Source organism: Arvicola amphibius, chromosome 1 (genome assembly GCF_903992535.2).
Source record: "Arvicola amphibius chromosome 1, mArvAmp1.2, whole genome shotgun sequence".
Classification (NCBI taxonomy): domain Eukaryota; kingdom Metazoa; phylum Chordata; class Mammalia; order Rodentia; family Cricetidae; genus Arvicola; species Arvicola amphibius.
The window spans coordinates 31183316-31198837 of record NC_052047.1 but is presented as its reverse complement, the minus strand read 5'-3'; the positions used below and the strand labels follow the sequence as shown (position 1 = coordinate 31198837).

Sequence of the window (15522 nt, the reverse complement as noted above, 5' to 3'; positions counted from 1 at the left end):
ACCATGTAAACTGTGCTTTTAGATAATCTGTCTGATGCAGAAAAAAAAGAGGGACTACTTACCTGTCCTCCTGAAGCTTCAGTAATAATGTTCATTTTCTCAAGATTTAGATTCAGTGAGGCTCTAAATAAAAGAATCAGTAAGTCTTGTTTGAGGAATACAGAGCAACCATTCCCTAGATGATTAAACTCATCTTGACGTCACTTGAATCCATGGATAACCACAGTCCTTATACACAAGAGCATCAAAGTGCAAGATGCAGATCCTTACGGCTGCAGATCAACCTTGCACCCTCACAGCAAACCAATCGAAGAGAGGGGAAGACCCAGATGAGGCAGTACCAAGTTGGCCTGGTCTTTCTAAATATTCCCAGGAGATAGTCAACACAGGCCAGTGTGAAGAGATAGGAAGCCAGCCATGATCCTCATCTTCTTGTGCCCGGAAATTAATGGAGGGATCTCTTTCCTCTAGGGTGACCTGAAGAGTGGGGTACAGTTGTCCCACTGAAGAGTTATGTCACCACCAGCAATGCTTTAGAACATCTAAGAGTCTGTACTTCCACAAAGAGCCATCGGGTTTCCATTCTCTTTGCTTTACTTCCATCTGACTCAAGGTCTAAAAAACCTTATTAGCTGAGTGATGCTCCACTTAGATGTTGATCCCTCATTAACTAGGCAGCTTCCATTCAGTACAGATGAGAAAAGGCACAACACACTTTCTTGATGTGCCTGAAGATGGGAAAAACCAATAAACCTTTCCATGTGGATCTTATTTTGGGGGAACTGCATCAATGCTGGGTGAACAGGTTATGTAACACACACACACACACACACACACACACTCACACACACACATGCATGCATACAGGCTCACACACACAGGATCTGTAACATCAGCTTTTACAATAACCCTGTTCTAGTAAGAAAAGTTACTGGAAATATAAAAGGATTCTTTCGTGGCTTTTAATTTTCCTTGAAAGGAACACTGTAGTGTTGATTTAATAATTAAGCAAAGAGATCAACTTTCATAGGAGGTTCTAGAGCTGGATTCATTCTTTGATGTGTCAAAATGCCACCAGAAACCATGGCTTCTAACTCAACAACTGAGACTGCTTTGAAAGATTCCCTTCCCTCACGAAGGCTTCAGATGTCTTTGTACATGCAACAGGTTGGGAAAAATATAATAAGACACTCCCTGACTTCTGTTTAAAGAGAAGCACCTGCATGCATGCCAGGCTTATTCTGGTGTCTTTAACCTGGTTTATGTAGTTGCTCATAATAATTTAAATTCACAATGTATACAATATAGGTGAGGGATTCAATTTTACAATTTTTATTTTTTACAATACTATGTTACAATGTTATACTCCAAAGTCAACAACTGGAAACAAATCCATTAGATTACCTAGGGAAAAATCATCCATTTATATGTGAGAATGCAAAGATCTTGACTAAGCCAAGGTCACTGAACATCAGTTAGTAAAAAAAAAATAATAATCAGAATGAAAGCATAGCTCCCAGTCCCTTGGCCTGCCATCTCGACATCCTTCCGGACTCTACTGCAGCCACTGCTTTCATGCAGCTCCTGTAACCAGCAAGAATTCTCCCTCTGATGCAACCATTAGCATTTGATGGAAAACATGCCTCCATGAGTCCCAGTATCAACAACGCACCTCAAACTCAATGAGACATGTGTCTTAACAATCTGTGAGTCATGGTGTTCTTGAGTATTTCAAACCTAGAAGCCATGTATTCTATTCTTCATCCTCTAAAGTATGTACCCATACCATTTCAGCTATGCAGCTTCATTAACAAACTTCCTTAGGCATGACTCTTCTAAACTTCAACTCACTCTATACAATGTGAGTGAGGCACACACACCCTAGGCTAGAGCCGTATCCCACTCATTGTTCTAATAAATCTTTATCAATAAAAAATTGGGAGTCAGATATCAGGGTAAGAACCTGAAAGATCAGAGAAGCAAGGAGCAGTGACCGGTCACCTCCTACCTCTTCTGTTTCTCCGTTCAAAAAAGCCGAGATCCTCTCTCAGCCCTGCCTCACTACTTCCTGTCTCCTCTCTGTCTATATCCTCCAAACATCTATGGTTAATTTTAGTCAGCTAGTGACTAGCTCCGCCCTCAGATTCCAAGCAAGCTTTATTTGTCAGAACATAATGAAAACATCACACAACACACGCAGGCAAACGGAAACAGCTGCCCCATGCCCTTTGCAGCCCTTCAAATGCATGTGCCAGTAAGCAATATAGTTCTTTCATGGTCTCTGCTTCAGTTCCCTCCTCCAGGTTCTTGCATAGAGTTCTTGCCCTAAGTTTCTCCATGATAACCTGTAAACTGGAATCATCCCTTCCCTCTCAAGAGTTGCTTTATCATAGCAACAAAAAGCAAACTAGTGCAGAAATCAGTACCAGAGACTGAAGTCGCAGGCCGAACCATATTGGTTCTTTGAAGACTGGAAGTGATTATTATTTTTTTTTTTAGCTGTAGGCTTGAAAAGCTATTGAGTGTTCAGTTTAACTGACTTACTGGGTTGTTCAGTAGGAGCTTGAAAGATAAGAGATGCAGAAAAATAGAGGCCCAACTTAGGAAATTTCAGAGGCAAGGAAAGACCCGCTTAGGCCTGTTCTTATAATATCTTCAGTTGAGAATCTGTGTTTTCTTGTCATCTAGTACTGGAGAAGCTGTGATTAACCAGAGATCATACCTGAAGAGAAACCTTCGCTGTACTAGGACAATAGATGTGATTAGTAGGGGCTGAGAAACCAGCTGTAATTGAGAGAAAAAAGAGTCTGGTTGAGGTGAAATCTTCAAGGGAGTATCTGCTCAGGGTCATCCCCCAGAAGCTGTGATGCACAGGGGTCAATGCCGCACCAAATGCTGGCAGTCAATTCTGGTAGCGTGCGAGAGTCCCCAAGTGTTCATTACTGGCTTTGGCAGCATGAGAGCTGCGGGACTGAAGGAGTCATGGAGAAAAGCCGAGGCTTGGCGCTGGGTGGCAGAGTTGGAAGCACTGAAGAGAAGCCAGCAGGAGCCATTGGTGAGAGTGTAGCCTCAGCTGCTATGGAAACTCAGCATGTTGTAGATGCCAAGACCATATGAGGTTCACAAAGAACATCAGCAGATGTGGGGTGAGCAAGGCTGAGCCTTCAAGTCAGGGTGTGTTGTGGAGAAAAGCACCAGAGAAGTGGAGCTGCCTACACCTTTACCACCCAGGGGATTGTGAGTCCCGGATATGGGACCTTGAGCTAGTTAAACTGTTGGATTTTGGTTTTGCTTTGGTTTTGTTGTAACTATGCCTGGTTCTTCCCTCTTAGAATAAGAAATATTTAACTTTTTTGTTTGATTGCTTTTTAATTTAATAGGAGCCCATAGTTGTGAGACTTTAGATTTGTAAAGATTTTTTACAGAGAAATCATTTGTTGGGGGAAGCCACTAATTAGTTCCCAGCCACTTAGCCCGGAAATAATCACACAGAAACCATATTATTTAAATCACTGCTTGGCCCATTAGCTCTAGCTTCTTATTTGCTAACTCTTACATCTTAATTTAGCCCATTTCTAGTAATCTGTGTATCGCCACATGGCTGTGGCTTACTGGGTAAAGTTCCTACTGGCGTCTGTCTCTGGTGGGGCTACAAGGCTTCTCTCTGACTCCACCTTCCTTCTGCCTTGCTATAGGCCAAGCCAATTTCTTTATTCATTAACCAATAAAAGCAACACATAGACAGAAGGACCTCCCACACCACTCGGTCTTTTAAAATGCTTGAATTTGTAAAGACTCAGGAACTTTCAGCGTTATATTGTGCTTTATCTTGTGATAGTACAAGATATCTCAGGAATGTACAGGAAGGAAAGGTTACTGGTTTAGGAGTGATTTGTTTGTTAAGTTGACAAGGAGTGGTTGTGCTGGTTAGTTCTTCATCAGCTTTGACACAAGCCAAAATCATCTGTAAAGAGGAAAGTTCAGTTGAGAAGATGCTTTTTAGACTGACTTGTAGGCAAATCTGGGGGTAATACATTTTCTTGATTAATGGTTGATGTGGGAGGGCCTAGCCCATTGTGGGTGGTACCACCCTTAGTAAGTAGCCCTGGGGAAAAAAAATCCCGAGAAAGTCTGGGGAGCAAGCCAGTAAGCAATGTTCCTCCACAGTCTGCTTCAGTTCCTGATTCTGGTCTTGCCCTGCTTACGCTCCTGCTCTGGATTCCTTTCATGATGGAATGTAAACTAGGAGCTACAGGATTGAATAAACCCATTCCTCCTCCAAGTTGCTTTGATCATGGTGTTCTATCATAGCAACAGAAAGCCAATGGGTATACAACATATGTGCTGGTTAGGATTTACTGTCAATTTGACATAACCTAGAGTCACCAGGGAAAAAGAAACAATTGAGGAATTGCCCGATTCTGATCAGCCTGCATTAGTGTCTGTGAAGGAATTCTTTTGATTGGTAGTTTGTGTGAGAGAGCCTGGCCCACCGTGGGTAGCACCATGCCTTGGCTGATGAGCCTCAGCTGTATAAGAAAACTAGTTGCAGGGGAAAATGTATAGCTCAATAAAATCAATTTTTAAAAAAGAAGTCTATTATCAGATAATGTTAGGAAACAGATAGGGTAACAGGACTTAACAAACTGCATTTCACGTAGGCTTAATCATCTATACTTTCTCAAAGTGCTCAGTAGAATAAAGTTTAAAAATAAAAGAAAAAAAATAGCTGATTAAGTCAGAAGAGTCAGCAAGCAGAGTTCCTCCATGGTTCTTGTCTCCAAGTTTCTACTTGAGTTCCTTCCCTGATTGTGCTCAAAGATGGGTTATAATCTAGAGGTGTAAGCTAAATAAACCCTTTCCTTCTCAAGCAGGTTTTGATCAAAGTGTTTTCTAACAGCAACAGAAATTAAATTTGAATAAGATAGGTAGACAGAGTAGAAACATATATTCATAGATGAATGATGATAGATAAATACAAACAGACATACATAGATGAACGATAGAAGATAGATAGATAGATAGATAGATAGATAGATAGATAGATAGATAGATAAATAGATAGATAGATAGATGATAGATAGATGATAGATAGTTGATACAAATGGATGGTATGTAGGTAGTTGATAGAAGCAGATAGATGATAAATAGAAAGGTAGAGATAGAGAAATTAATTAATAGATTTAGAATGGTTATCTAGAAAAATAATAGAAGATAGATAACTGTGAATAGAGGTTAATAGAGATAAGTAGACTTAATAGGTAAATAGAAGATAAAAAAGATAATTGATAGATCAGTAATAAGTAGATAGATAACAGATGGATAATTGATAGAAATTGATGATAGAAGATAGGCAAATGATAGATAAAAATAGATGACTAATAGCTCCAGGCAGACAGTTGATAGGTAGATAGAAGATAAATCCATAATTTCTGGAAGTAGACAAATAATTGGTAGAGATAGCTTATTGATATAAATTAATAATAGAAGACAGAGATAGAGGATGAGTGATAGGTGGTTAATAGAAGATAAAAGATTGGTAGATACAATGAATAGCTGACAGATGATTGATAGATAGAGTAGGTAGATGAATTATAGATAATCTTCATTGTCAGGCAGCACATGAGCCAGTTATCTACTGAAATGGGTCAGTGTACACGAAATGGAAAGGATCAATGAGTCCCCCAACGACAGCATGACAGTGGATAAATGTCCTGGTGAGTTCCTGAGCAAGTCCTCTCTGCCCTCAGGTCGACGCCCACGGCAATATTCTCCTCAGCACTCTGGAAATCAGGAACGAGACCAGTGGCTCCGAGGTGCTCACGGGTGTGAGTGACCCCAAGGCCACCATGTACTCGTACGACAGCGCCAGCATCCAATACCGCAAGCCGCTGAGCAGCCGCGAGGGCTTCGGGCGCGGGCTGGACAGGCACGGGGTGCCAGGCAAGGGGCGCATCCGCAGGCGAGCCTCGCAGCTCAAAGTGAAGATCCCTGACTTAACTGATGTGAACTCCATAGACAAGTGGTCCCGAATGTTTTTCCCCATCACGTTTTCTCTTTTTAATGTCGTTTATTGGCTTTACTATGTACACTAAAGTCAGTCTCATGGTTCGGTTTAGACTATCTTCCTTGGCTTGTTTTCTAACCCCACACTCTCCCAACAGCAATTACTGCTGTGGTTTTTTGAGGTAAGAGATTCAGCCATCCAATTGGTTTTCGGTATTGCGTGTCAGTTTTTATTATCACACCATGTTTACTTCAACAACAACAAAAGGTATTTTTTCGTGTGTACAGTGGTCCAGGTTACTAGCTCTTCAAGCATTCCATCGATTGCTTTGTTTACAAACACAAAAGGAGATAGGTGGTAGCTACTGTTGGTAGTCTTTCCTAGTCGCCCTGGATCTCACTGAATAATTTGAAAATGAAAATGTACAGTGGACTGGCTGTCCACCTGCACTGTGTTCTGAGAAAGCTGTAATCATCTCGTTCTGCCAAAAAAAATAATTATTTTAATGACAGGAAAAATACAACTAACTTCAGCATCTCAGAAGAATAAAGCCATTTGACAAATAGCAGGTTTTCAGGAAGCAGGGATATAACAGACAATTCCCCTCCCCTCTGAAGTTCTCCTTGGTCCCTTCTAGAAAGGCTTCTCGGCTCTGCAAAAGAGGGACATCAAAGCTAGTGTCAGTCATATTTTTCCCCAAACTCACCCTACTGTGCCCATCTAACAATGGCCATGGCTATCCTTAAAAGTGTTTCTTTCTCAAACTGCCCAGATGGTCAAAGTTAGCATTCGAATCCCGCCTGATCTAGGTGGTAGTCACTGAGAACATTTTTCTTTCCTTGTCAAGAATAAGAAGTTTGGGGGACAATCAATCTTTTTCTTGCTGACCATTACGGGAAGCAGCCCTGCCTGGCTTTCATAAACCTTGGACTCTCTTGATGCCATGAAAACCATGTGGTCATATTTCCACAGTCCCTGCTCCAGAAAGAAAGAGAGAAAAGACATGTGGGGTCCGCTGGTGAAGGAGTTGAAGGAGGTGAAGGCCATTTTTTTTTCCTTGAGAAAAAAAATTGCTATTTCTCTGAGCAAGGCAAGACTTGTGTGTTATGAAAAGGTGCCTGGGCAGTTATCCGCACTGCCAAATCTTAAGTCAAATTGTATGTATCGCCTAGCCTTCCAGAGAGCAGTGTCTAATAGTGATAAGCTCATCACACAGGACTCTCCTGAAACTTTTTTGTTCTGTTTTCTGAGCTCTGCATTTCAAACTACACAATGCATGGCCTGGGAAATGCTCCTCCACCCTGCCAGTGTCGTCCTCCAAAGCCAGATTTCCAGCTTAAAGAAACCTTGAAAGTAGCAAAATCACAGAGAGAAGAAACTCATCACAACAAAACACTGAGCCTTTAATCGTGTGCACTGGCCCCTGAAGTGTGGACCCTGCCTGTCTACACGCATTAATCACTGTCATTGCACAGCCTCATCTGTGCTGATGCGCGACTCTGGGTCGTGGGTCTCGTGACTTTCAATAAAGCGACACAATTGTGAACATGCTCAACAAGCTGCTGCTGAGTCCTTCCCGTTTTCTGCCATTAAAACCTCGTTTGCTTTCAGAATGAGTTTGTAAAATTATATATGTCTATTTGCAAGGTGGAGTGAGGGCACAAATTGACCAGCCATGGATGGCGGCCACGATCCATGCACGTGAGGAGGAAACTGAAGGACTAATCAAGATGACTGCCTCGTTTGACAGGCTGGCTCTCCTCTCCGAAGAGCATCAATGTGCAGAGCAGCGAGAGCTGTTAAAATTATAGTCGCAATCGGAAAGGGAAAGCTGGAATTCCTAAGAATGAGTCCAAGGGCATAATACGAAAAATACATTTAGAAAGCAAGAGGAAAAGAAAACCCTTAAATCAGCGAGTGTGGCTGGATGTAATAACAGACACTAGTGAAAATAGAAAAGTCCCACTACACCTTAGGAAAAAAACCAAACTGATCACCCCAACTTCTTGAGGAGTGCTGCGATTTTGAGGACAAATTCTCATTTAGGTTTTCAGGAAGTGTAAACACGCTTCCCAGGCTGAGCTATGCTCATCCTATGGCCAAGTCACAGGGTCATCCATGGGAAGCTCTGCTCAGTTCCCAAGGCTGAGATGCCATGCCATGCGCAATGCCAGGGCAGAGTAGAATGGAATGGGGGTCCCTGTCGCCAATGAATACCCAGGAACTACCATGCGGCTGTTTATTTTAAACACAGGAAGGGAGATATGTGTCTGATGTTGAACAGAAATTAATCATTATGATGTCAAAGCTGTTTAAAGGGCTTTCAAGAAAGAAATACTGAATCAGTGTCTCCTTAGGTCTTCTCATTGAAGATTGTGATCATTTGCTTTTTCAGTTCTATATTGTCCTTTTTAAAATCTAAAGTAATTTTGTTGTAGTTTTAGATATAAGGCATCTTTTGCAGGAAAAAAAAAACATTTTGAACTCCTACATTTTAACCTTTTAAAATGTAAAATGATTGGACCTGAACTGCCCACTGAGCATGAGCCACCGTTATGCAAATCCAGTCAAATGGCTTTTATCTCAGAGGCAATGGAAGCCCACAGCCTTGAAGAGTTGTCACACTTGTGGGTCAAGATCTTTGTCATCGCTTCTGAACGCCTGCCAGACTAATCCGCTCCTCTCTGTTCCGTTCCCAAGCCACCTTCCTTCTTAACACACCTTCCTTCTCTGCCATTCTCCCTCTTCTTGCCCTAAATCTTGTAAATAAAAAATAAATGTCATTAAACATTCTTAAATGTTCTCACCTTGGCCCCCATTGGTTGAAAGATTTCGCTTACATTATACAAAAGTTATTGTTTAACTATGATTAAATTGATTTCTTTTTGCCCTGAAAATAGCCGTAATCCCCTCCATCAAGGAAAGAAAGAAACTGAAAATGACAGACTCCCTCCCTTATGCCTCATTCACACCCAGAGAACCCCGTGTTTCACAGTTCAACTGTGAGACTGATTGTGTGGAAGACTCACCCTGCTGTGGGAAGAGCAGACACCACACCTTTTACTTGACAATAACTGCACACTCATCCCTTCTTCCCATATTTTTTCCTTGGCTTAAAATAGCAGATGCTCCTTCCAGTTAGCAGTTCTCTGAGGCAAAGACCCAGGTGAAGGCTTATTTCTGCTTGAATAATCCAGGATTAGTATCACCATCACCTCTGTTGCTGAACAGAAACAGCAGCTGGCTGGCATGTTTGCTGAGTGAATAGCCTGTGTTTGTGTGCACGCTACCTTTATTGTGCATTACAGTCAATGATGGATCTAAAGAAATTCAGTGAGAAAAATGTGGTGCAGAGAAAGAGTAATGGTTTAGGGTCTGAACAGACGGGCTTTCCTTTAAAAAAAAACAAGTCATAGAAAATCGACAAAATTCTATAGTCCTAAATCAATGACTATTTTATGAATATTTGTTTAGAAAGGTTTTATTACAATCTGCCAAGTTAAACAAAAAAGGATACAGGATAGTCCTTCTAGAAGAAAAGAGTCTCCAAGATTTCTCATGTCCCAAATTCTGGACAGTATCTTGTCAAAGGGTGATGCGCCGCCATTTGTTTATTAAAATATCATCATGTATCCTAGGAAAAGGTGAAAGGAACGTGCAAGCATTTGCTCAAGATGGTTCAATCAGCTGTTTCTGGGATGAACAGAAGAGAAAAACATGTATCTGAAAGAAAACGCAAAGGTACATTGGCTAATGGAATGTGGGCTATTGTGTAAACTTCCTTGTAAATTCTGTACATAGTTCACTGAGCTGTTCCCTGTGATGTGCTGGTCCTCAACTTTGGGTGGATGTTTGGAAAACCTGAGTATTGTAAATAATGTAAGCTTGTGAAGCATTTGATTTTACTCATAAAGTGAAATGATTAGTGATTTGGGCCCAAATTAGAATCTCTCCAGCTCTTGCTCTTTCATGCATACAGTTGTGTGACTCTGCTGTAAGCCATAGCCAGGTGTCTGTGATCACTGCCTCATGCCTTTATCCACTTTAAAGGACAGCAGCTGCCTAGAAGGCTGCCAACCTGTGGGGCCAAAGAACAGAGCACCAGCAGAAACCGGAACTGGAGCAATGTGCTCCTTGAGCAGTCACGAAAAGCAGAGAAGTTGTTTTCAGTCACTGTGGCTATTTGTATCGTCAAGAACTTAATTACTGATGCTGTTCAGGGCTCAGGGATTGAAGGGATGCTTAAAACCCACAGGTAATCCAAAGCTTCATTTGCACCAATAACTTTAGCTTCTAAACTATGTTTTCTAGAACTTCTAATAAGATTAAAAACGAATAGAATAGTTGGGTTTCATCAGGGTGGACAATAAACATCCAAGGATAGGCAGGGGTGCAGAGAGAAACAACAAATGTCCATGATAGCACTAGGTGGCAGACACACACCTGAAAGATACAGAGGTAACCGTGTCCTTCCTTTTAAAGGTAGAGAAAAATTCTGGTGTGAACTGATTGAGAAGACAAACGCATTTAACGTGGGGAAGGGCACGTGCACTGTGAGCTGCTTGAGTTTGAAGAACTTGGTAATTAAATATTTCCAGATATTATTTTCTCCAAGTGCTCGGGGTTCTTTCAGAAGTCTTTCAGGATGTGGACTGTTATGCCACAGAGTGTGTTTCCAAGCAATCCCAGAGAGGGTGATGGCACCAAAAGAAATTCAAAATGTCCAAGCAATTGAAGATTGAGATTGGTTTCTTAGTGATAGAGGGAAAGGTGTCCTCCTCAAAGGTAAGAATCTTTGTGTCATTTTACGTGGTAGGAGAGCATACACAGAGAGCTATTATTCTGGAACATTTTAATCCTGAGACGTGCCCCACCACCAACTGAACACACAAAACATACCTTGGTGGAACTAATCCATTCTGCCAATTTTCAGGTTAGAACACATTGTGATTTTCCCCTTAGCTTTTCTTCAGATAGCAGCACGTCAGCAGGAATGATTGAAAGCGTGATTGTTGGGATCTGCAGCAAGCATTTGAAAGAAGTTCTTTTTAATAAATGAATTACAAAATGGAAAACATTGAATTTATAAAAGGGTAAGAATGAGGGTTCTGTGTTTGTTCTGACACCTCCCACGGCAGGAATTTCCCACTAAATCTGAAGCACTCTAACAGGTTTTTACCTATTCAGAAATTTTTGGCATATTAACGGACTCACATCAAAGGACTCAATCATTTTTCATTGGCTCCCAAACATTTTGTGAATAATGGATGTATCAAAAAAAAATTTCCAGTGGGAAATCAAGTTGGGAAAATTAAAATTCCTGAACCAGTTGAGAAGGAATCCCACTCTGCAGAGCAACACTCCCTGCATATTCCGTCCTGTGGACAATCAAAACAAGTCAGTACATATAAGTGAGGTCAAATAACCTGCTTTATTTGCCTTAGGGATACAGGGTCACAGATACATTCATTAAAATAGTCTCATTCCAAAGTCAAAGGATTAACAAGAGCAATGTCATTACCTGGCTCTTGCCTCTTCCTAGGCTTTCCTTTGAGGAAAATCAGGAAAGAGGAGACACTCCCAAATATATTTTTATATGTTCAAATAATTAAAATATTATATGTGTATTTTGAAATCTTGAATTTTATAAAAATAGGTGAACTCTTCTGTCTTAATCTTTCCCAACTATATACCCAATGAAATCAATTCCTTTACTTATTATCCATCTCATTGCCAAAGCTCATATGCTATCTTGCTCATATTTAGTTCAATATTTGAACTTATATTTTTTTCATTAAGTTCACAAACAAAGAATTATAATAATTCTTCCCAGTTTATACTCAGAACACCTTTAAAAGGTCTTCAGAGGCAAACCTTTTCATTGTGGCCACCTGTGAAGATCTTGAATTACTTTTGTTTTTCATGTAGAGTACACATGTTTACAAACATCTTTACTTTCCTGACTTATTTCAAAATACAGTAGAAATGAAAGTAATGACTTTGACCTCTGGGTGATTGTATTATTTATACCAGAACTTAAAGGAAGGGCCCTTTTATCAATAGCAGTGTAGCATGGTAAATCTATGCTGCATTCATCAATGCTCCTCTGAGAATTCTTTATCATGCAAGTAGAACATCTGTGGTTACAGAGAGTCCTTTAGGACTTGGAGCTAATTCTTCCTTTCTGTACCTTTCTCCTAGACTTATACTTCATATGTATCACCGCACCTACCCCCTCAACTTTCTAGCAGATTCTACACAGAGTACAAACCATTACGCTCTGTTCAAATTATCACCAGATAATAGTGTAGGATGCATCCCTTCATAAAGTGTCTCCACTTAGGGAATGCAAATCCCTAAACACATACCAAGAAAAATGCTGGAAGGTTAATTAAGAGTGGTGGGAAGGGGGGTAGATAACAAAGGAAGACACCTTGGATTCAGGATGGAGGTGTGTATACATACAGGCCTGTGACCCTTGACATGCCAGCACATGACTTCAAGTTCTCTTCCAGAACCAGGTCTCAAAGGTTATTTTAGAGAGGCTCATGTACGTGGGAGTTGAACCAAACAGTGCCCGTGTACCATGGTCTCTGTTGATGCAGCCTCGCAAATCTAATAGTAGTCTTTACCACATGCCTTTGAGAGTTAGCCCTTGACGTCAAGCAAATTGGGTACTAGCTCAGATTTCTCCCAAACCTCATCAAACACGCAGTTACACAGGCAAGTAGCAAAATAATCTTAAGACTTTTATAATATTCTGTACTATAATCTTCCATTTTAGAAAAGTATCAAGGGACATTCAGATAACATTCATTCATGTGATCTGGTCTCCATGTTTAGATCTTTGAAAGATATACATGTTCTTAAATCATTCTCTGTGACTCAGTCAAGAAAAAAGCCATAAAACCCTCCCTCGTGGATGGAAAAGCCAACTGCTAGCCAGTTTCTGAGCGCAAATGCATTCTGGTGACATTCCAAGTTTTGAACTTCACATGTCTCTATGTCTCTATAGAAAATACTTTCCCACTATAATATAATGCTTTGCCCTACACTCCAGCCCTATGAAATTATGCTAACACAAGTACCAGGACACAGAAGCCCAAAGAGCTTAAATAACTTACCCAGATCTAATAGTTCCTGGTGACGTGGGTATTCATTCCCAGGTTTTCTTGCCTCCAAAGACAAAGTTTTTTTTTTTTTTTTACCTGTACAGAGGTTGTAATGATTTTGTACATATTGAACTCATCACTGCATATTTTGCATTATCTCTAAAGAGGACAGCTACTTGACGAACATCTTGGCTAACAGTAGACTTTCACATAGAATTGATTCTTTTTTCTCTTTTTTTTTATTAAATTATATAATTTTACAAATTTTCACCTCCTCCCATTTCACTTCCCCTCCCCCCCACCCCCTCCCCTCCCTCTCCTCCAGTCCAAGGAGCAGTCAGGGTTCCCTGCCCTGTGGGAAGTCCAAGTTCCTCCCCCATCCATCCAGATCTAGGAAGGTGAGGATCCAAACAGACTAGGTTCCCACAAAGCCAGTACATACAGTAGAATCAAAATGTCCAATCTATATTTAATCCCTTTAACCTTGATGATATGGGCTTCTAGACTAATTAAAAGATATGTGGAAACTTGGAAGAAGACAGCTCTTACACCCAGGAATGAGATACTGTGCCCAGTAGATGCTGCTTGGTTTATTTCTGTCCACTCTACCCTCTCTCCACTCCCCCACAGAACAGCCTTTTATTGTTCGAAGAGAGTGAGGAAGAAAAGCCTGTGCAACCACAGAGCTCAGCTGGGCTCCCTTCTTTAGGTTCACAGCGTTATTAGAGGATTGAACAACCCAGTTTGGCTGAGGTTGGAAGGTAAACTAAGCGACTGCTTTAAATTATAGAATCTCTGAAACTGGAGGATACAGGAAATACCAATAACTTTACTGATGGAGTTTGTATTCTGTCCCAGAAAAGACAACTTACGTCACTGTGAGCCACTTGTTCTGTCTGATCAGCCTTCACCTTGCATGTCCACTATGCTTTTCACTGCTCTCTTTAATTAGCCTCTTCAGAACTGAGCTATAGACCCTCAGTACCCTCAATTCCAATAGCCAGCCATCATTCCCAAATATTCTTATTGCTACACTTCATCTTATGGTCAGTGCTAGGATGCTCTTCCTAGCTCTACCCCAATGATAACTTAGAGAACAAGCCACCAGCTCCCAAAATATCCATCCAAGTCTCCATCCTCATTCCTTCGCCTACTGGTACTCTTTCAATCCTTGGAGCAACTCTGTCCAATGAAATTGGATATCATGTGTATTTCCAGTACTCTTGTAAATATTCTGCCTCTCTTAAAAAAAAAATCGTCCATAAGAGTATACACCCATTTTCTAAGTCCTTTGTAGAATCTCATAAATAAAATCTCTAAACAAATTAAAATATAAAATCATACTGACAGTGGAGCCCTGGCTGACCCCATGCCGGGTGGTCATTGGGATTCTCTTTCCCACTGGTTGAGTAGGCAGACATAATCTTCCTAATACCTCCATTGAACACAACCTCTAGGAGAACTGAATTTTCCATCCTAATTGCTTCTTCTTTTCCTTTATAAAAAAATAGGAACATTTTCTTCCATGGTTTAATTTCTATTCCTGCCTTATTAAAAAAAAATGTCTTCTGAATGTATGTTCTGTGGGTGTTTGAAGTTGCAATGACATTGCATTGCCAATGGAAACTCCAATGTGAATTATAGAATAATCATGGAGGACATTGTACAGCCAGGTCCATGTCTTCTACGACATCAATAGAGACCAGGCACTCGTTAGGAAGAAGGGACAGCTCCTAACACTCACCACTGCTTCTCAAGGGTTGAAAAGCAGGGAATGTGAACAATCTTTACGAACCTCTCAACCACCGACAGTCCTGCTGTGTCCTTACACGCTTTCATAAAAGAAACACAGACTTCGCACACCGTACCTCTCAGTGACAGCCAGCCTCCCCAGTTTTACTGGGTAGTATATTTTTCTATGTATATTCTCCCCAATATGTTGGATTTCAGTGTATTTGATTTTTCTTTTTTATCAACATATTACTGTCTGATTTCTTTATCTTTTTTTTTTTTCAAAAAAAAATTCACTGGATGAAGCTTGAAATGCATTTTGCAGGAACGCCCCTGAGATATTTTTAAGAAAGCCCATGGATTATCCTAGCTCAGTATAGTAAGAATTGTGTATCAAAATAACCTTTTCTATTCAGAACATCCACTATTTTTCTAACGAGGGAATGCTTATGATTTTGTATACATGTATTTATTCACTGTGGCTCAACCCCATAGTTTACGATAAACCAATAATTCTCTTGAATACAATAGTCCTCACGTGACACTTAAAAGGTCAAGATTGCCTGAGGCTTTGGGAAATTCCCAATGATTTAAATGCTTACAAGGTCCAAAGATGCTTTAACTCTTTAAGGTCAGTTTTTGGTTTTCACCACCGGGCAGCATGTTGTGCCG

General features: G+C 40.6%; 1 protein-coding gene across 2 annotated transcripts in view; it reads left to right on the top strand.

Moving 5' to 3' along the window:
* Gabrb1 (gamma-aminobutyric acid type A receptor subunit beta1) overlaps window positions 1-6095 on the top strand; it is a 389769-nt gene extending 383674 nt beyond the window's left edge. For both annotated transcript variants that reach the window (XM_038346557.1, XM_038346548.1), the window contains exon 9: window positions 5751-6095. In XM_038346557.1, coding sequence (XP_038202485.1) covers window positions 5751-6095 — 345 coding nt within the window. The remainder of the gene's footprint in view (window positions 1-5750) is intronic.
* The last annotated feature ends 9427 nt before the right edge of the window (window positions 6096-15522 follow it).